Source organism: Oncorhynchus mykiss, chromosome 6, assembly GCF_013265735.2.
Source record: "Oncorhynchus mykiss isolate Arlee chromosome 6, USDA_OmykA_1.1, whole genome shotgun sequence".
Taxonomy (NCBI): Eukaryota; Metazoa; Chordata; class Actinopteri; order Salmoniformes; family Salmonidae; genus Oncorhynchus; species Oncorhynchus mykiss.
This window is the reverse complement of record NC_048570.1, coordinates 50,671,057-50,694,121: the sequence shown is the minus strand read 5'-3', so window position 1 is coordinate 50,694,121 and position 23,065 is coordinate 50,671,057. Positions and strand designations below refer to the sequence as shown.

General features: G+C 42.5%; 1 protein-coding gene across 1 annotated transcript; it reads left to right on the top strand.

Moving 5' to 3' along the window:
* Positions 1-133: 133 nt before the first annotated feature.
* Positions 134-4,220, top strand: LOC110526114. The gene is made up of 4 exons (XM_021606745.2): positions 134-662; positions 779-898; positions 3,080-3,161; positions 3,272-4,220. Exons 1-4 carry the CDS (start codon positions 552-554, stop codon positions 3,424-3,426), a joined length of 468 nt encoding a protein of 155 aa, XP_021462420.2. The 5' UTR covers positions 134-551; the 3' UTR covers positions 3,427-4,220.
* Positions 4,221-23,065: the final 18,845 nt, after the last annotated feature.

The following is a 23,065-nucleotide window of genomic DNA, read 5'->3' as shown; positions in this document are numbered from 1 at the left end:
AATGATTTCTCACCATCAAACAGTTGACAAATCTTACATTTACTACATTTCCCCCTATAGCCTACACTAGTCTAGTTCTAAAGAGAGACGCTTACCATATGTTCCGGTTGGCCAGAATGTAGCTCTCATCCATGTCAATTGATGCGTTTTGTTCAAAGAATATTTCTCATTCATTAAACATATGTTTCAAAGGGCCTCTGTGTGTTGGTAGGAGGAATTTGTGTGGATTTTGGTGTGCAATGAAAGAAGTAGAAGCTTTATGCTGTGCGGGTGGGCCGGTGTTTTCTTATTTCTTTTGTGGTTTTGTTCTACCTTAAGTTATTTTCTAGTATTACATTTTGATTGATTATTGCATTGTAGGGTTTTGATTTGGCAAGAAAGGCATTTCACTGTACTTGTGCATGTGACATAAATCATTTACATGTGAAACTTGAAGGGTTATAAGTACCAGGATACACCTGCTCTGCTCAGAGAAAAGTGGGTTCGTCTTCTGTATTAGACATTTTGCTATTTACAACGGCTGGATATTGTGTCGTTTTGTTTGGTCTACAATGTGGACACCTACGATCGCTTTGCTTTTCATGTGTTCTCACTGTTTTGTGCACAGCCTCAAATCATATGTAATCCAAACCTCTAAAGAAGTGATGGATCCATTGGAACAGGTGAGAGGACCTGCAGTGGATTGACCAGTGATGCTTAGGCTTCAAGTGTTTCAAGTGTCATTCAAGTGTCTCTTTTTTCAGATTGAATTAGGCCAATGCTTTTCTTCGTAATACAGGTGGACCCGCACAGTGGAACGGTGTATGTACAGAATAATGTGAACACACGTCGCAGGGCAGATACATCTTCTCGCCGTCACAGGACAGCTTTACCTGATCAAGAACGCAGTCTGTCAGCGGTGAGTGCTATAGTGTGTGAGAGAGAGATAAGAAAGAAGGGATCTGAGAATGTTATCACTGGGTAGTCAAATTAATTCTTAAATAATATAATATGTTTCTAAACACTTCTACATAAATGTGGATATTAACATGATTACGGGTAGTCCTGAATAAATCGTGAGTAATGATAAGTGAACAAGTTACAGAGGCATAAATATCATACCACCCCAAAAAAGGATAACTCAAAAGCTTGATGTAATAGTTGAAAGTACAGTAAAATAGGATCACTCACAAGCTTGATGTAATAGTTGAAAGTACAGTAAAATAGGATAACTCACAAGCTTGATGTAATAGTTGCAAGCTAGTAATATGGGACCAAATACTATCGTTTGAATACTGCAATACACAATATACTTCTGTTCCTCTAAAATGGGTGGACTATATACAAAAGGTGCTGTAATTTCTAAATGGTTCACCCGATATGGATGAAAACACCCTCAAATGAAATTCGACAGTCTGCACTGTGACCTCATAACTATTGTATCATTTCAAATCCAAAGTGCTGGAGTACAGAGCCACAAAATACATGTAATTAACCATTTTTCCATCCAACCTTTTTGTGTGAGAAAGTAGCTACATGTTCCGATACAAAATGTGATGACAGGCCTGATGGAAACATTTTTCGGTAAACTTTCCAAATGTGGACAAAACAAAATACGCTAGACAATGGGTCCTTTTTGTGTCAATAAAATGAATGATTCCAGAAATGTTGGTGGAAATGATTTTATGTGCAAATATCGATATAATAACCATCATATCGAAGTAAACTTGGACTCACGTGATGACGTGTGGTCCTCCCACTGCGTACACAGTTTATTAGGCTACAGATGAAAAGTTAAGATGAACTTCACAGGGTGGTGAAAGTGCAAGGTGATGAGCTTGATGCTCCTTTCCAAGAAATAACGAGGGTCTTATTCTGGTGACATGATCATCGATGCTTGGCTGCCATTTGACAAACACAAATAACCAGGCTCTTTTTTATATAACAATCTCATCAAGTGGGCTATAAGTGTATCTGCGTGCTGTTGGCAAGAGCACACGTGCCAATACCAGAGTTAGCACACTCGCTATGTAATGGGAAAAAATTGTGAGAAAACCAACAGTTTTCATTTGGTACATTTTTAACCCGCAAATGTATTATTATGTCACCACGTTATCACTCACATACTTTTATCTGGAATAAGTCCATTTAATGGAAGTGAAGTGAAAATACGGATGTTGTTTTTCTGAGGGATTAAAGGAAAGTACATACATCTCTCATGTCCATTTTTGTATGTTCATTTTGAGATTGTTTCCTTCGACGAGTATCACTCTTCCTCGCTCTTGTTTCCCGGTTCCATGTCGGGATCACCATTAGCTTTGGATTCCGACCTCAAGCTCAGGTTGGTAGAACTGATAGGTGGTGTTACACTTCATTTGGTCTTCCCTAAGGGTTTTAAGGTGGTGTTTCTGTAAAGCTGCATTGTAAGCAGCCTTTTACAGTTAAGAAATGAGTGAGTATTGTTAAAATATTGATGTTAGAATATTCACATTAAAATGTGTCACCAATTGGATGGAAACCTAGCCACTGTCCCAATACTTTTGGAGCTTACTGTTTATGGTGTGACCTTATGTGCCAAATGACCTCTTAATTAAAACTGAAAGCGGCAATCTGCAGATGAAGGGATGGGGCTGGAGAAATGTAACCACTCTCAAATTCATGGACAAAGTAGTGACTTCCATGAGATCAAAATGACAGTTTTAACAATGTTGAGGCTACACAGTGTCTGTTTAGAGTTACACCGTTACAAACAATAGAGTAAATAAAATAAGCTTACATGTTGGGCTCTGGTGGGGTATGACAGTTTAACTAAATTCAGGACGCATTTATATCATATTCTTCAAGCACAGGAGGTTGGTGGCACCTTGATTAGGGAGGACAGGCTTGTGGTAATGGCTGGAACGGATGAGTAGAATGGTATCACATGTTTCTATGTGTTTGATACCATTCCATTAGCTCCGTTCCAGCTATTATTATGAGCTGTCCTCTCCTCAGCAGCCTCCACTGTTTCAAGAATAAATGACTATATCATGAATTCAATCCTTTAATTGTGCTGCTGAGTGGTAATGTGTAAGTGGTAATGTCGTTCCTATATCTACAGAGAAATACCTGCAATGGATCTCAGAAAAAGAACCAGAGTAAAGAAATAGTTGCTCATGATGATGACGACAACATAAGGAAAGGTAAGAAAGCTTGGAAAAGGAAAGCCTGGTCCCAAACTGTGTGTGCTGCCTCCAACTCTTGCAGCTCTGCATATCTGAGTGTGGTATTAACTGTCCTGTTCCCTCTCCAGTTGCAGAGAAGGCCACATGCGTGCGCTCTGAAGACTGTGAGGCAGGACTGTGCTGCGTCCGCTATTTAAAAGTGAAAAGATGTCAACCCATCCCAAAGGAGGGAGATACCTGCCTCCTGCGAGGAGGACGCTCTAAACACCGGAGGAATTTTTGACCGCTGCAACTGTGCACCCGGGCTAATCTGTCATGCCCAGGCTGAAAGCCCCAAAAACCAAGGAGTTTGTCAACCTAAACTGAGAGAGAACGGGAGGAGTGCTAGACACTCAGGCAAGAGGCGTATGGCAGAGAGAAGATGTGGATGACTTAAGCCTTTCTTTTACTCAACACATTTCACTCAATAAACTACCTTTGTGCCATTCTTTGTTTAAAATGTTAAAGGCTAAATGCAAGTTAAGCTTTTGTAAATGTATATTTCATTCCATACAAGCTCCGGTGGTCTACTCTTTGTTTTTATTTGAGCCCCTCACCTAATCTTATTAATCTTTAAAAGACAAATCCTCACATTTCATAACTTAGCCAGTCCAGTCAGTGACCGATCAGAATCTAAAAGTGGGGTTAGCACAAAACCCCATGTGGCAAAATGCTGTACTTTAAAGGCCAGGTAGCACATATTGTCAGATATTAATGTAGTTGGTGCTGTATATTAACTAATATACATTAGTTCTAACTAGAAAAAAATCTTTGTTGTTTACAATTACACAACTTATGTTCCCGCATATAAAAACCACGAAGACTGCCGGAAAGGCCCGAACGCAAGATCGTAATTTCTATGAAGAACATAACATTTTATAGCCTGTAGCCTGTACTGTTCATGTAGAGCTGGTGTGCATGAGTGGCACTTCACTTTTTTAGGAAAACAGCTGTGACATTATTGATCCTAAGATCAAAATGTTATTTGTGTAATGAAAATGAATTGTGAAATAAAAAATAAACTGCAATTTCCTCAAATGATTGTGATTGTGCTTTCAATATAACCTTCAATGGTACGGCTGGCTATAAGATAGCTTTGGAAAATCATATTTATTTTAATCAAATTGGATGATATTTGGATGAAACCAGTTGAAAGTAGGTTGACCCAAGTATAAAATAATTACAGTAGTTAGCACATTGATAAAGTTCCATCATAAAGTTGCAGGTCCCCTCTCCCCTAGCTGAGGAACGCTCAACTCTGTTCCCTTATTTCAAGGTGGAGTTGAGTTTTGATAACTGGCCGTGGGATTTGCTAGTAACAGCATTGAGCCACCATCAGTTGATTCTTCTAAAAATGTCAATTCTCAAAATGCTGGGTGCTGAAATTTATACAACCATTGACGTTTTCCTCATTGCTCTTACTACATAAGGTGAGATTCAATTGGGTGCGTGCTATCCGGAAACCTTGCGACGTCCCTACCCTAAACCCTTCGCCTTACCCTAATCTTAACACTAACCATAACCCTAACCATAACCAATGATGCCAACTTCAATGGTGTAGGGGTGTCCCAACGATCCCGGATAGCACGGAGCCAATTGAATCTCAGTTTACGTAGTACGAGCAACGAGGAAAAAGTCAGGTGTTGTATTTGCTAAAAGTTTTTATTAAAAGTATGAATTTCAGCACCCCGCAGAAGGGCCTTAGTTGTACAAGACAAACATAGGTACCGGTAAGCGTTTTCAGAATTTACATTTTTAGAAGATTCGACTGGTGGCTCAATGTTGCTAGTGAATCCTGCGAACCCATTATCAAAACTCAACTCCGCCTCAATGTAAGAGAACAAAGTTTAGCGTTAATCAGCTATCGCCCAGTGTGATGCCGTGTTCACATGCTAGCCGGAACTAGGAAACTCTGGAAACTCTGACTTGTTAACTGGTTGTAGTCACACACATGCCATGTTCAACCAGTTAGCAAATCTGAAATGTCTGAGTTTCCTAGTTTCGACTAACACAGCATTAAACACTGGGATTCAGGAAGCAGGCGATACCAAGGATACAGGGAATTGCAGGGAAACTTAAATCAGTTTTACCTTACCTAATCTTTAAACATGTTAAATGCGCAACCAGAGGGAAAAAAACATTCTAGACCACCTGTACTCCACACACAGAGATGCGAACAAAGCTCTCCCTCGCCCTCCATTTGGTAAATCTGACCACAATTTTATCCTCCTGATTCCTGCTTACAACTAAAAATTAAAACAGGATGCACCAGTGACTCGTCTATAAAAAAGTGTTCAGATGAAGCAGATGCTAAACTACAGGACTGTTTTGCTATCACAGACTGGAACATGTTCCGGGATTCTTCTGATTGAATTGAGGAGCACACCACATCAGTCACTGACTTTATCAATAAGCGCATCGAGGACGTCGTCCCCACAGTGACTGCATGTACATACCCTAACCAGAGGCCATGGATTACAGGCAACATTCGCACTGAGCTAAAAGGTAGAGTTGCCGCTTTCAAGGTACGGGATCTAACCCGGGAGCTTATAAGAAATCCCGCTATGCCCTCCGACTAACCATCAAACAGGCAAAGCACCAAATCAGGGCTAAAATGGAATCGTACTACACCGGCTCCGGCGCTCGTCGGATGTGGCAGGGCTTGCAAACTATTACAGACGACAAAGGGAAGCACAGCCGCACAGCCGCACAGCCGCACAGCCGCAAGTAAGACCTTTAAACGGGTCAACATTCACATGGCCGCGGGGCCAGATGGATTATCAGGACGTGTGCAACGGGCATGTTCTGACCAACTGGCAGCTGTCTTCACTGACATTTTCAACATGTCCCTGATTGAGTCTAATACCAACATGTTTCAAGCAGACCACCATAGTCCATGTTCCCAAGAACACTAAGGCAACCTGCCTAAATGACAACAGACCTGTAGCACTCACTTTCAAAGGCTGGTAATGGCTCACATCAACACCATTATCCCAGAAACCCTAGACTCATTCCAATTTGAATAGCGCCCCAACAGATCCACAGATGATGCAATCTCCATTGCACTCAACACTGCCCTTTCCCACCTGGACAAAAGGAACACCTACATGAGAATGATATTAATTGACTACAGTTCAGCGTTCAACACCATACCTCAAAGCTCATCGCTAAGCTAAGGACCCTGGTACTAAACACCTCCCTCTGCAACTGGATCCTGGACTTCGTGATGGGCTGCCCCCAGGTGGTGACGGTAGGTAGCAACACATCTGCCACACTGATCCTCAACACTGGAGCCCCTCGGGGTGCATGCTCAGTCCCCTCCTGTACTCCCTGTTCACCCACGACTGCGTGGCTAGGCACGACTCCAACACCATTATTATTATGTAGTTTGCAGACGACAACAGTGGTAGGCCTGATCACACGACAATGACAAGACAGCCTATAGGGAGGAGGTCAGAGACCTGGCCGGATGGTGCAAGAATAACAACCTATCCCTCAACGTAACCAAGACTAAGAAGATGATTGTGGACTACAGGAAAAGGAGGACCGAGAACGCCCCCATTCTCATCGACGGGGCTGTAGTGGAGCAGGTTGAGAGCTTCAAGTTCCTTTGTGTCCACATCACCAAGAAACTAGAACGGTCCAAACACACCAAGACAGTCATGAAGAGGGCACGACAAAGCCCATTCCCCCTCAGGAAACTAAAAAGATTTGGCATGGGTCCTCAGATCCTCAAAAGGTTCTACAGCTGCAACATCGAGAGCATCCTGACATGTTGCATCACTGCCTGGTACGGCAACTGCTCGGTCTCTGACCGCAAGACACGACAGAGGGTAGTGCGTACGGCCCAGTACATCACTGGGGCAAAGTTGCCTGCCATCCAGGACCTCTACACCAGGCGGTGTCAGAGGAAGGCTCTAAAAATTGTCACTGGCCACAGGCAACCTAGTCATTGACTGTTCTCTTCACTTGCATGGCAAGTGGTACCGGAGCACCAAGTCTAGGACCAAAAGGCTTCTTAACAGCTTTTACCCCCAGGCTATAAGACCCCTGAACAGGTAACCAAATGGCTACCCGGACTATTTGCATTGTGCCCCCCCAACCCCTCTTTTACGCTGCTGCTACTCTATGTTTATCATATATGCATAGACACTTTAACTATACATTCATGAACATACTACCTCAATTAGCCCGACTAATCGGTGCCCCCACACATTGGCTACCCGGACTATCTGCAACAATTTACGATGTTTGGAATGAGACTGATGTGAGGTAAAAAATAATTCATACATTCGAAGACTAATTGATCAGATATGAAAATATCTGAAAGTTATTCTAGGAAAATTATAACTTTATAATCTGAATATATTCCTTGGTGCCCTGACTTCCTAGTTAATTACAGTTACATGATTAATCAGTTTAATCGCGCAATAATAATTACAGAGAGTTATTTGATAAATAAGTCTTCAGTTTTAATGATGCCAAAGACACGACACTACCCATTTAACAAAGTGTCCCTTTTCAAAAATATTACAGGCTATGTAGATGGGCTCCTGAATCTCCTCCTCAACGAGGTCACCCTTGATCCAATGGCGTATGTGGGGAAGCTGTGCAAGCTGTCCATCCCAGGACCCCTGTCTGTGAGAGGCCTGACAAGGAGGAGGCCATACAGTGCCTTCAGAAAGTATTCATACCCCTTGACTTTTTCAAAATGTTGTTGTTACAGCCTGAATTTAAAATGCATTAAATTTAGATTTTTTTGTCACTGGCCTTACACACACTACCCCATACAGTACAGTACCGTACAGTACCACTCAACAGTTTGGACACACCTACTCATTAAAGTTTTTCTTTATTTGACTATGTTCTACATTGTAGAATACTAGTGAAGACATCAAAACTATGAAATAACACATATGGAATCATGTAGTTACCAATAAAGTGTTAAACAAATCCAACAATATTTTATATTTGAGATTCTTAAAAGTAGCCACCCTTTGCATGATGACCGCTTTGCACCCCCTTCGGCATTCTCTCAACCAGTTTCATGAAGTAGTCACCTGGAATGTATTTCAATTAACAGGTGTGCTTTGTTGAAAGTTAATTTGTGGAATTTCTTTCCTTCTTAATGCGTTTGAGCCAATCAGTTGTGTTGTGACAAGGTAGGGTTGGTATACAGAAGATAGCCCTATTTGGTAAAAGACCAAGTCCATATTATGGCAAGAACAGCTCAAATAAGCAAAGAGATGGTGTGGGGGTGCATTGCTGGTGACACAGTCTGTGATTTCTTTTAGAATTCAAGGCACACAAAAGCAGCATGGCTACCACAGCATTCTGCAGCGATACACCATCCCATCTGGTTTGCACTTAGTGGGACTATCATTTATTTTTCAACAGGACAATGACCCAACACACCTCCAGGCTGTGCAAGGGCTATTTAACCAAGAAGGAGAGTGATGGATTGCTGCATCTGATGGCTTGGCCTCCACAATCACCCAACCTCAAACCCAATTTTATTACCTTGTATTGTTTTTTCAAGCATTTGGATAGGAGGTTGCATGCACTGTAGAGCGGCTGGGTACCTTTATTAGGCTTAAGGCTCCAAGTACTTTCTTTAATGTAAAATTACGTCTCACCATTATTTCACACCTTTATTTCTTACGAGTGTTCATGTTGATCATTATTTCGGCTATGCTGGCCTATTGTAAATGATTTAGACTGGATTTCTGTATAGCACTTTGTGACATCTCCTGATGTAAAAATGGCTTTATAAATACATTTGATTGATTGATTGATTGATTAACTCTGCCTGTTTTTTCAAGCTTCCTGGTCGTTTTGTGAGAAAATATACAATTGATTGAATTCTGAGTGTTAGGTTCTAACTAAACATAGTCAAAACTCACGGAAAACTAATACAGCTCAAACCAAGTTTATTCACCCACTGGGTCACACATGCGCATAAGACAGAGACATAAGTACATATATTTATAACTTCCTCCTGTGCTAAGTCTACTCCTTACATATCTGGACAGCCAATACTTCTCAGTTGCTAGGCAGGAAGTTAAATGATATGGGTAATGAACTGTTCCTTCTCCCTTCGTGTGACCTGACCTGACCTCGGCCCCCATTCCTCACTAATCCACAGCTATCCACCCTTATCAGTGACTGCAACCATATGATTGCTTTTCCCCTTACTTAGTAAAATTCTAAGCCCCTGGCTTATATCCAACCTCCATTGACCCCTACACATTAACTTCTGGGGTAGCAAGTGTTTCTAATTACAACCCAACAACTGAAACCAGACTGTGGCCCTTCTCCTCTCCATAGGATACCTAATATCTGATACTAACATGTTCTGACAGAATGTAAACTCTTTGCATTCCCCTTGCTCTCTCAGTAACATGAATAAGGATATTTCATATTTAACGTTTATACCCCATCAGTCCCCCATTTTTAACATTAACTCCATACTGTTCAACATTATATAAACTTGTAAATGACTTGTAAATGAACAAAAAATAAAACATGATAAACATTCTCAGTTGATTTGTATCTTTACACCTCTGAGACTAATGGCCTCTGATCTATCGTCACACTATGCACACTCTTACTCCCTCTTCTATTGGACAACTGATAAGGACAATTCAGCTGGAGCTTTTGACTTCCTACATTTCAGCCGGAGCTTTTGACTTTCTCCTTTTCCTCCTTTGTGTTCCTATGAGAGTTTTCAAATCGAATCAAATTGTATTCGTCACATGTACCGAATAAAACAGGTGTAGACCTTACAGTGAAATGCTTACTTACGAGCCCCTAACCAACAATGCATTTTCAAAAATACGAATAAGAATAAGAAATAAAGTAACAAGTAATTAAGAGAAGCAGTAAAATAGCTAAATTAAGACTATATACAGGGGGGTACCGGTACAGAGTCAATGTGCAGGGGCACCGGTTAGTTTAGGTAGTATGCACATGTAGGTAGAGTTATTAAAGTGACTATGCATAGATGATAACAACCGAGAGTAGCAGCGGTTTAAAAGATAGGGGGGCAATGCAAATAGTCTTGGTAACAATTTGATTAGATGTTCAGGAGTCTTATGCCTTGGGGGTAAGAGGCTGTTTAGAAGCCTCTTGGACCAAGACTTGGCGTTCCAGTACCTCTATCCATGCGGTAGCAGAGAGAACAGTCTATGACTAGGGTGGCTGGAGTCTTTGACAATATTTAGGGCCTTCCTCTGACACCGCCTGGTATAGAGGTCTTGGATGGCAGGATGCTTGGCCCCAGTGATGTACTGGGCCATATGCACTACCCTTTGTAGCGCCTTACGGTCGGATGCCGAGCAGTTGCTATACCAGGTGGTGATGCAACCGGTCAGGATGCTCTCGATGTTGCAGCTGTAGAACATTTTGATAATACGGGGACCAATGCCAAATATTTTCAGTGTCCGGAGAGGAAAAAGGTGTTGTCATGTCCTCTTCATGACGGTCTAGGAGTGTTTGGACCATGATAATTTGTTGGTGATGTGGACACCAAGGAACTTGAAACTCTTATCCCGCTCCACTACAGCCCCGTTGATGTGAATGGGGATGTGTTCGGCCCCCCTTTCCTGTAGTCCACGTTCAGCTCCTTTGTCTTTCTCATGTTGAGGGAGAGATCGTTGTCCTGGCACCACACTGCCAGGTCTTTGAGCTCCCCCCTATAGGCTGTCTCATTGTTGTTGGTGATCAGGCCTACCACTGTTGTGTCGTCTGCAAACTTAATGATGGTGTTGTAGTAGTGTTTGGCCACACAGTCGTGGGTGACCAGGGGGTTCAGGAAGGGACTAAACACGCACTCATGAGGGTTCCCCGTGTTGAGGGTCAGCTTGGTAAATGTGTTGTTGCCTATCCTTACCACCTGCGGGTGGCCTGTCAGGAAGTCCAGGATCCAGTTGCAGAAGGAGGTGTTTAGTCCCAGGGTCCTTAGCTTAGTGATGAGCTTTGTGGGCACAATGGTGTTGCACACTGAGCTGTAGTCAATGAACAGCTATTTCACATGGGTGTTCCTTTTGTCCAGGTGGGAAAGGGCAGTGTTGAGTGCGTTTGAGATTTCCTCATCTGTGGATCTGTTGGGACGCTATGCGATTTGGAGTGGGTCTAGGGTTTCTGGGATAATGGTGTTGATGTGAGCCATGACCAGCCTTTCAAAACATTTCATGGCTACAGATGTGAGTGCTACAGGGCTGTAGTCATTTAGGCTTTCTTGGTCACAGGGACTATGGTGGTCTGCTTGAAATATGTAGGTCAGGGAGGGATTGAAAATGTCAGTGAAGGTCTTGCCAGTTGGTCATGCTGTGAGTGCACGTCCTGGTAATCTGTTTGGGCCTGCGGCCTTATGAGCAAATACATTAAACAGGTCAACATTCACATCAGCTACGGTGAGAGTGATGACATAGTTGTCCGGAACAGCTGATGCTCTCATGCATGCTTCAGTGTTGCTTGCCTCGAAGCGATCATAAAATACATTTAGCTCGTCTGTTAGGCTTGCTTCACTGGGCAGTTGGTGGCTGGGTTTCCCTTTGTAGTCCGTAATAGTTTGTAAGCCCTGCCACATCCGACGAGCGTCAGAGCCGGTGTTGTAGGATTCAATCTTAGTCCTGTTGTCACACCCTGATCTGTTTCACCTGTCTTTGTGCTTGACTCCACCCTCCTCCAAGTGTCACCCATCTTCTCAATTATCCCCAGTGTATTTATACCTGTATTCTCTGTTTGTCTGTTGGCAGTTTGTTTTGTTTGTCAAGCCTACCAGCGTTTTCCCGGTTTTCCCTTCTGCCTGCCCTGAGCCTGCCTGCCATTCTGTACCTTGTCACAACACCCTGGATTATTGCCCTCTGCCTGCCCTGATCCAGAGGCTGCCTGCCGTTCTGTATCTTTTGGACTCTGACCTGGATTACTGACCTCTTCCTGCCCTTTGCCTGTCCCCTGTTCTAGTAATAAACATTTGTTACTTTGACACTGTCTGCATCTGGGTCTTCCCTAAAACGTGATAGTACGAACTGGCCATGACTGACCCAGCAGACTTGGACCAGCTCCACCATGCCATCTCCTCCCAAGGAGCCATCATTGGAAGGCACAAGAAGTTGCTTCGTTCTCTTATGGAAGGGTTCCAGAACTTGGCCGAACGCCTGGACCGAGCGCTGAACACATTGCTGGAACAATTCCGCAGGTTGTCTGTTAGGCAGTTTACCACGATGGTAACCTCCCAGCCCCTCAATAACAGCAGCGCCACCTCCCTGGCCACCCCGGTTTCCCAGGAACCCCGCTTAACTCCCCCGGAATGCTTCCATGGAGAGTTGGGCACCTGTCAGAAGTTTCTCGCTCAGTGTTCCCTCATCATTGAGCTGTAGCCCTCCTCCTTCCCCTCGGACCGCACTAAGGTAGCATACCTCATCACGCTAATGTCCGGGAGGGCTTTCCATGGGCTACAGCAGTATGGGAACAACAGTTGGCCATATTCTTCGGCCATATTCCGGAGGGGACGGAACATCCGTTCATTGTGTAGACTGACCACAAGAACCTGGAATATCTCCGCACCGCCAAGTGTCTCAATTCCAGTCAAGCTAGATGGGCCCTGCATTTCATCCAGTTCAACTTCTCCCTCTCATACCAACCGGGATCCAAGAATGTCAGGCCGGATGTGCTGTCACCCCGCTATAGCTCCACAGCTACAACCCCGGAACCAGAGACCATCCTTTCCAACCCGTGCTGAGCGGAATAGGGAAGCAGGTTCTGAGGCGCAGCGTTCCCACCCTGGCCTTTGTGCGACAACGCTTTTGGTGGCCTACCATGGTTCCTGACATCTCCGTGTTCATCGCCGCATGCACGATCTGTGCGGAGAATAAGACTACTCGGCAACCTCCGGATTACGTACAACAGCGTGGTACAGTTCCCGCCAATATCCAGCAACTTTGCACAGCCATTGAAGTGGAGTTGGACAACATTCCACAGGCCACAATCAACAGCCTGATCAACTCTATGCGAAGGAGATCTGTCGCGCTGCATGAGGTAAATTGTGGTCATACCAGATACTGACTGGTTTTCTGACTGGTTATCCCCTACCTTTTTTTTAAGGTATTTGCAAAATAACTATTTTAGATGCAGCAGTTGTGTGCTAGAATGCTAACGCTCATTGATATAGGCTGTAACAAAAGCTAGCCAAAGAGCCATTTTACTGGTTGAAGTGTTTTTTAAGTATAATACAGTTGATTTGCGATGATGACACAAACATTACATTATGCAGGACATTCATACGAGCCTTAATGTATCAAATACTTATGTCATGCAATAAAATGCAAATGAATGACTTAAATATCATACAATGTTCATTTTCTGGATTTTTGTTTTAGATTCCATCTCTCACAGTTGAAGTGTACCTATGATAAAAATTACAGACCTCTAAATGCTTTGTAAGTAGGAAAACTGCAAAATCAGCAGTGTATCAAATACTTGTTCTCCCCACTGTAATTCACTGTATCACAATTCCAGTGGGTCAGACATTTACATACACTAAGTTGACTGTGCCTTTAAACAGCTTAGAAAATTCCAGAAAATTATGTCATGGCTTTATAAGCTTCTTAAAGGCTAATTGACATAATTTGAGTCAATTGGAGGTGTACCTGTGGATGTAGTCCTATATCGACATAACCTGAAAGACCGCTCTGCAAGAAAGAAGCCACTGCTCCGAAACCGCCATAAAACAGTCAGACTACGTTTTGCAACTGTGCATGGGGATCGTACTTTTTTGGAGAAATGTCCTCTGCTCTGATGAAACAAAATAAAACTGTTTGGCCATAATGACCATCGTTTTGTTCGGAGGAAAAAGGGGGAGGCTTGCAAGCCGAAGAACACCATCCCAACCGTGAAGCATGAGGGTTGCAGCATCATGTTGTGGGGGTGCTTTGCTGCAGGAGTGACTGGTGCACTTCACAATATAGATGCATCAAGAGGCAGGAAATGTATGTGGATATAGTGAAGCAAAATCTCAAGACATCAGTAGGAAGTTAAAGCTTGGTCGCAAATGGGTCTTCCAAATGAACAATGACCCCAAGCATACTTCCAAAGTTGTGGCAAATTGGCTTAAGGACAACAAAGTCAAGGTATTGGAGTGGCCATCACAAAGCCCTTAGAAATCCTATAGAAAATTTGTGGGCAGAACTGAAAAAGCGTGTGAGCAAGGAGCCCTACAAACCTGACTCAGTTACACCAGCTCTGTCAGGAGGAATGGCCCGAAATTCACCCAACTTATTGTGGGAAGCTTGTGGAAGGTTACCCAAAACGTTTGACCCAAGTTAAACTATTTAAAGGCAATGCTACCAAATACTAATTGAGTGTATGTAAACTGCTGACCCACTGGGAATGTGATGAAAGAAATAAACGTTTTAGTAAATCATTCTCTCTACTATTATTCTGACATTTCAAATTTTTTAAACAAAGTGGTGATCCTAACTGACCTAAGACAGGGAATTTTTCCTAAGAATAAATGTCAGGAATTGTGAAAAACTGAGTTTAAATGTATTTGGCTAAGGTGTATGTAAACTTCTGACTTCTACTGTAAATAGCTGCTTATTTTGCTGCTGTTCTATAAAAACTCCTCCTTGTTGTGCCACCAACTTGCGCACATCGCCCTTGTGCGGCAATGTTTGCAAACACAGAAAGCAGTCTATAGGCTATTCTCATTGAGCAGTATCAAACACACTATTAACTATTCACCCACAACTCTGTCTATCGCCGTTGTAATCGACTGTGAATCCAAAATGTTCACATACTGGAGATTTAAAAATGATTGAGAATCCTCCAATTACAGAACTAGAGAGTTCCCGGCTGAACCTCACAAAATAATAGTTTGAAATCCGCACCTCACGAAAGGGTAGTTTGAAATCCGCAAGTTAAGATTCAAAATTTGATTTCAAAGTGCACATAGGCTATTCCGTTAAAACGAATACAGCCTACAATGTTTTATCAGATCAGATTTACTCACAAGGCAATGGCATACAACACAGCGCAGGCATAGACATTTTTATTTAAAAAAATTAAACAATTACAGTTGAAGTCGGAAGTTTACATACACTTAGGTTGGAGTCATTAAAACTTGTTTTTCAACCTCTCCACAAATTTCTTGTTAGCAAACTATAGTTGTGGCAAGACTGTTAGGACATCTACATTGTGCATGACAAGTAATTTTTCATACAATTATTTACAGACAGATTATTTCACTTATAATTCACAGAATCACAATTCCAGTGGGTCAGAAGTTTACATACACTAAGTTGACTGTGCCTTTAAACAGCTTGGAAAATTCCAGAAAATGATGTCATGGCTTTAGAAGCTTCTGATAGGCTAATTGACATAATTTGAGTCAATTGTAGGTGTACCTTTGGATATAGTTCAAGGCTTACCTTCAAAATCAGTGCCTCTTTGCTTGACATCATGGGAAAATTTAAAAAATCAGCCAAGACCCCAGAAAAATAATTGTAAACCTCCACAAGTCTGGTTCATCCTTGTGAGCAATTTCCAAATGCCTGAAGGTACCACGTTCATCTGTACAAACAATGTACGCAAGTGTAAACACCATGGCACCACTCGGCCATCATACCGCTCAGGAAGGAGACACATTCTGTCTCCTAGAGATGAATGTACTTTGGTGCGAAAAGTGCAAATCAATCCCAGAACAACAGCAAAGGACCTTGTGAAGATTCTTGAGGAAACAGGTACAAAAGTATCTATATCCAGAGTAAAACAAGTCCCAAATCAACATATCCTGAAAGGCCGCTCAGCAAGGAAGAAGCCACTGCTCCAAAATTGGCATAAAAAAGCCAGACTACGTGTTGCAACTGACATGGGGACAAAGATTGTACTTTTTGGAGAAATGTCCTCTGCTGTGATGAAACAAAAATATAACTGTTTGGCCATAATGACCATTGTTATGTTAGGAGGTAAAAGGGAGACGTTTGCAAGCCGAAGAATACCATCCCAAACGTGAAGCATGGGGGTGGCAGCATCATGTTGTCGGGGTGTTTTGCTGCAGGAGGGACTGGTGCACTTCACAAAATAGATGGCATCATGAGGAAAGGTAATTATGTGGATATATTGAAGCAACATCTCAAGACATCAGTCAGGATGTTAAAGCTTGGTCGCAAATGGGTTTTCCAAATGGACAATGACCCCAAGCATATGTCCAAAGTTGTGGCAAAATGGCTTAAGGACAACAAAGTCAAGGTATTGGAGTGGCCATCACAGAGCTCTTACCTCAATCCTATAGAAAGTTTGTGGGCAGAACTGAAAATGTGTGTTGAAGCATGGAGGCCTACAAACCTGACTTAATTACACCAGCTCTGTCAGGAGGAATGGGCCAAAATGCAACCAACTTACTGTGGGAAGCTTGATGAAGGTTACCGGAAACGTTTGACCCAAGTTAAAAACCTGTTGAATCTAGGGGTCATTTTTTTTTTTTTTTGGAAAAATAACATTCCCAAAGTTAACGGGCTATTTTTCAGGACCAGAAAATAGAATATGCATATAATTGACAGATTAGGATAGAAAACACTCTAAAGTTTCCAAAACTGTAAAGATATTGTCTGTGAGTATAACAGAACTGATATTCCAGGCAAAAGAATGAGAAACGTCCAATCAGGAACACAGCGGTTTCTAAATAAGAGTCCCTTCCTATGCTTCCCTATTGAGCAGTGAATGGGATATCAACGAGATTCATTTTTCTATGGTTTCCTTAATGTGTCTAGTATCACAATACATAGCTTCAGGCTTTTATTTCGAAAAATGAGCCTGAACGACAACATTGCGTCAGTGTCCACCTGATGGCTCTTTGTTTAATTGTCGTGCAAAAGACAGAGGTAGCCATTTTTTCACCCGGTCTTACTGAAAAAAGCTCTGTCCCGGTTGATATATTATCGAATAGATATTTGAAAAACACCTTGAGGATTGATTATGAACAACGTTTGCCATGTTTCTGTCGGATATTATGGAGCTAACGTTCGGTGTTGTCGTGACCGCAATTTCCGGTCGTTTTCTCAGCCAAACGTGAAGAACTAACGGAGCTATTTTTGGCTACAAAAATACTTTTTCTGGAAAAAAGGAACATTTGCTATCTCACTGGGAGTCTTGTGAGTGAAAACATCCGAAGCTCATCAAAGGTAAACTATTTAATTTGATTGCTTTTCTGATTTTCGTGACAAGAATGCCTGCTGCTGGCTAGGCATAATGCTATGCTAGGCTATCGATAAACTTACACAAATGCTTGTCTTGCTTTGGCTGTAAAGCATATTTTCAAAATCTGAGATGACAGGGTGATTAACAAAAGGCTAAGCTGTGTTTGAATCTATTTCTCTTGTGATTTCATGAATATTCATATTTTCTAGTAAGATGTTTTGTCCGTTACGTTATGCTACTTAGTGTCATTTAATGACAATTCTCCCGGGTCCGGGATGGGTAGTTCCAAGTTAAACAATTTAAAGGCAATGCTACCAAATACTAATTGAGTGTATGTAAACTTCTGACCCACTGGGAATGTGATGAAAGAAAAAAATCTGAAATAAATCATTCTCTCTACTATTATTCTGACATTTCACATTCTTAAAATAAAGTAGTGATCATAACTGACCTAAGACAGGGAATTTTTCCTAGGATTAAATGTCAGGATTTGTGAAAAACTGAGTTTAAATGTATTTGGCTAAAGTGTATGTAAACCTCCGACTTCAACTGTATGTATTCATTCGGGTTCACAGTGCGGAGGTCTCTGTACCAAACAGTTAGATATGAAAACATGTACCGTTACAGCCCTACTTATTAACCATCAATTACTCACATTACTTTAAAATTATTTCATTTGTCTGTATTACATTTATTTTATTTTATGACTTTATTTAATTTCAAGTCATCTCATCACTAGATCTGCTGCCTATGTTGTCTGACAAAATCATAATTTTAATCGTTCTTCAAAGTAAATAAGGCATACTTTTATTATTGCCGAATACCAACTATCAATCACTTAGGTCATGTTCAGTATTTTCCATATAGCCTACATTAAAACCAGTAGATAGCGATAACGCTGACATCATCCACGTATTCCTATGGGAAACACCTGATGGCGCATGAAGCCGGAAGTATTTGAATTTGAAGCGTGCCATATTGCTGAATGGGGCTAAATGGCACAAACACAAAATAAGTAAATAAATTGCTAATGATCATGGTGAAAGTGGCCGTAACTAGCATAGGATCATGGCCGATGTTGCCGTTTCATTCTACCTGCCCATTCTGCCAGCCCATGATTGGTCTGTGTCAATATGTGATCCTGTGTGACGACAAAGGTAGCAGTCGGAATGGATAACTATTTAACTAAATATCTCGATTTGTAGAGATCTTTTAAATAATTCACAGTGGGGATCGAACTTCATAATAAACAAATCGTAATTTACACCTTGCAGACCAGGGCTTTTGGCACCGCTAGGTTGCTACGCCATAGTCAACCAGCAGAGCGCTTGACTTAACATTCCAGATTGGACACTGGGGGCCTGGTATTTTCAGGTAGAGATACCTTGCGATGCAACCTGTGTCTGTCCTTCATTATTTTGTCTCTTTTCTGTAGCAGGTGTAAAAGAAACACAGCCAGGACTAGTAGACGCGCAATGGATTATGGTCATTGTAGTTCATTAGAATATTGGTCTGTTGTTGGAGACTACAACTCCCTACTACATTGCAGTTTGGGCTTGATTTGATTTATCTCTAGAGAAAGTCCAATGGGTAGATCAGTCGCTGACTGCAATTCAGTCGATGTCAAACAAGCCCCTTGTCTTCAATTCGATTAATGTGTGTGTGAATTTGGGGGATAGGTCCTCAACGTGTAGATGGACTGAGGAAACTTTTGTTTGATGAGTGGGAGAAGGTCCAGGAAAATGGCGGCGAGTAGTGTGGACGAAATGGAGAGAGGTTGGAGAAGCAACACCTGTGCTGGTATGCGATCTATGGGTGACCGTTCTGATGATATGGAGCAAGGATGAGGCTCAAGGAGCTGAATGATCTGTAGTGGAAAGACATAGGAAGAAGAGAGATCATGAAGGCAATGGAGCGTCTCGTATAGAAAGCAAAAAGAGGGTCAAGGTAAGAAGCAAGCGTAATATTGTGTCAGAGTGGAAAGTTGTGTTGGTGGTTGATGAGACCACAGGGCCTCACTTACACCCTATCTGACTAACCAATGCCATAGAGAAAGAGATAGATGAAGTTAAACTAGCCCGGTTAATTTTAAATGGTAGATTGCTCATATCTTGTTGTGGCCAGGGTCAGCAAGGGAAGATTCTGTAAATGGAAAAGCTTAATGGGAAGAAGATTAAAAGCCATGTACGGGGAGGATGTGGAGTGGCGCCATGTGAGGACGTACTTTTCTGAGCTCCTCACTAGAACATTTAAATATTTTACCGGTTTGTTCCAAAACATATAGGCATATTGTAATTTTGATCAAAATACCGCTCGACAACTTGAGACTCAATTTTAAGGCTTACTGTCACGTCTTTGTCATTTTTGTCAACGATTCCAAGCACCAACTGCAAGAATCAGCCTAAGGATAATGCTAACAGACCAGCTAGCCTAGCCAAGGACCGTGAGGCTACACCAAAGGCTGAACAATACACAGGCGAGGCAACTGGACAAGAAGCAATTCTACAGGCATTAACTGAAATTAAGCAGGAATTCATTGACAACGTGGACAAAAAGGCAGAGATGCAGTCGGTAGAGTTACGAATACAGGTTATCCAGCTGAGAGAGGAGCTGAAAACTGCCACTGAACAGGCTAGATCCAACCACGAGGCACTGGACATCCGCATGACCAGCCTGGAGACCTTAGCTAATGTCCACTTTTACTCGATCACCACACTGGAAAGGAATGTTCTCCAAAAGAAAAAGGAAATCAAGGAAATGAAAGAGAAAAACTTGGAAGCTAGAATTTACGAGTGATTGGTGTGAGAGAGAGACAGAAGGACTGATTTATTTTCAAGTTTTCCACTCCGCTAGCCAGCACCTCGCCTAATAGGTGTGCCTTTCTTTTTCTTCTAGATTGCAGCCTGGATTCAAACCAGGGACTGCAGTGACACCTCTTGCACTGAGATGCAGTGCCTTAGACTGCTGCCCCACTCGGGAGCCACTCTGGGTTTGGTCCTGCAGGAATTGTCAGGTTTGTGCAGGATTTTCTACATTTCTGCAGGACAATTCATACTTCCTGGAGGACTTTTTTTGACTTTTTTTGACTTTTTTAGGACTTTTTTGTAAGGGTATGCAAGAAATGGCGGCGGAAAAGCATTAATGCGCAAATATTGATATAATAACAATAATTTGAAATAGACTTGGAGTCACGTGATGACATGGTGTGTGGTCCTCCCACTTCAACTCAGGAAACAATGCCGTTTAGGCCATTAGGCAACAGATTAAATAAATGATGAACTTCACAGGGTGGTGAAAGTGCATGGTATGAGCTTGATGCTCCTTTCCAATAAATGTTGAGGGTCTTATTCTGGTATAATAATAATCAATGCTAGACTGCCGTTTTGAAAAATAAAAACAATTCTTGCTCTGATCCATAATCTCATCATGTAGACTAGTACCCGCACTGTATCTGAGTCATGGCTTATAAGGGCTTCCGTTTTTGTTTTAGCATTTTAGCTAATCCTAAACATTTTCCTAACCTTAACCTAATTATGCTACGTTCATTCTGCTAACCTGCTGCATAGATTCTCCCAACCTGCTACAAAAAGTCAAATCTGACATTAATTCAACAAAAAGCCCTTCTAGCCATTGGGGCGGCAGGGTAGCCTAGTGGCGGAAGGTTGAAAGTTCAAACCCCCGAGCTGACAAGGTACAAATCTGTCGTTCTGCCCCTGAACAGGCAGTTAACCCACTGTTCCTAGGCTGTTCATAACTGACTTGCCTAGTTAAATAAAGGTACAATTTAAAAAATTATTATTTTTTTAAATTAGCCTGTATCTGCGAGATGTTGGCTAGAGTGCACGTGCCAAGACCAGAGTAGGCACATTTGGTATTTAACACAACAGATGTTGTGCCAAAACTATTGGTAGAGTTGGAAATGTGATGGAAACACATTGAACATTAGAATAATTAAAATGGTGTGAGAAGGTACATTTTGTGTGCAAGACTCACACACAGATTTTTATCTGCAACAAGTGAGTTTGGTGAAAACACACCACTAGTGTCATGTTTGGGTTTACCTGTGGGGAGTAGTGGGGGTAGGGAGTTCGTGTTTGGCTTGATGTCAGGCAGGTAAGTGGACTTGACGTCATGGCCAGGAGACATGTAGGGGGCATCACACTGCCTGGGGTTATGGGAGGGGTGGGGTTTCCAAGAAGGGGAGAGCTTGGATAACCAGGCATCACCCTGCCCAGCTGGAACACAAAGAAAATGAGAGCAGGGTTAGGTTGCTGTACAAAAAATACTAGCAATGTGTTTTGCTTTGAGATTTTGGCATTCAGAGGCAACGTAGGTCTACATCTCTACACACAAAGAGAAGCCTGGTCCCAAATCTGTTTGTGCCGTCTTTCCAACTCTTACGGCCATTGGCAAGACGGCACAAACAGATCTGGGACAATGTCACACCTAAATATAATGAAAGTGGAATGAGTTCTCTCACTCTGTCTCCCATTGACTGCAGCCTGGTTGAAGATGTTGTAAACTCCACTGACTCCCCCAGCCGCTAGTTCATTGTCCATTGAACTGCTCCGATGGAAAGGCAAACTGCACAACACTGGTTTGTACTCTGGACTCTAGTTTGGGTATTATTACAGTAGCCAGCCAGGGCATACACACACATAGGAGGGAGGGTGTGAAAACAGTACAGCCCAGCAGGCTGTGCAACAGACAGACAGGAATAGGGGTTCGACAGATATGTTGGTGAAGTTGGACACGAACAAAAAACGACATTAGGTTAAACTCAATATAAAGCTCAAGCTTAATAAAATAAATAAAATGTACGTAGGTGTTAACATAGTATTATAATTCACACTGTATATTTTAAACTTATGGCTGTCAGTCTACAAATGGTTTGCATTAGAAAATATGTGAAGTCATTCGCTGAGGGAGACTCACTTCAGCGTTGTATGGGCATTTGAGTCCCTGCTGCGGCCTAGTGTGTCCCTGCTGAGCCCTGGGGTAGCCTGGGTGTTGGGGCATCCTCTGGCCCTGAGGGGCCCCATTGACGGAAAACGAGCAGGACCCATCCCTGCCGGGGACGTGCCAGGGGGACCTCTGGGGCCCGGGTGTTGCATGAACTGTGTGTTGTAGCCCGCACCGCCACCCATCTGAAAAGTCCTCTAGGTTAGTGTGGGCATGTTATGGCGGGTGAGATAAAGGAAACAGAAGTCACTTTGATGTTCTCTGTTTTCCCTGGGTTACATGGTTATAATAACGTATAAATAAGGTCCATATTGAGCAGTGTTGCAAAGTCGAAGAACTTCCGTTTGTTGAAGATGACATAAGCCACTCACTCCTATAGCCAGCCGGGGGTGCAGTATCCACTCAGACCCACAGAGGCCACCATTTTGGTTTATTTTTCAGCACAATACATGGGTCTTGCAGGCAACTCCCATAAGGCGTATGTGTCTCAACCCCTGGCTTGCAGTCATCCTGAGACCACTGTAATTCTATAGCAGACAATATCCACTACAAAGTAGGATTAAGTTGCCCCTGGACGCTGATCTTGGGTCAACACTTGGGCTGGGCCGTGGCTATATTTATATCTGTCTGTCTGTCTTTCTGATGCTTCAGACCATCATTCATATGTGTTTCTACATAACACATCGGCACCCACCAATAGCAAACCCCAGGCCTATATTTGG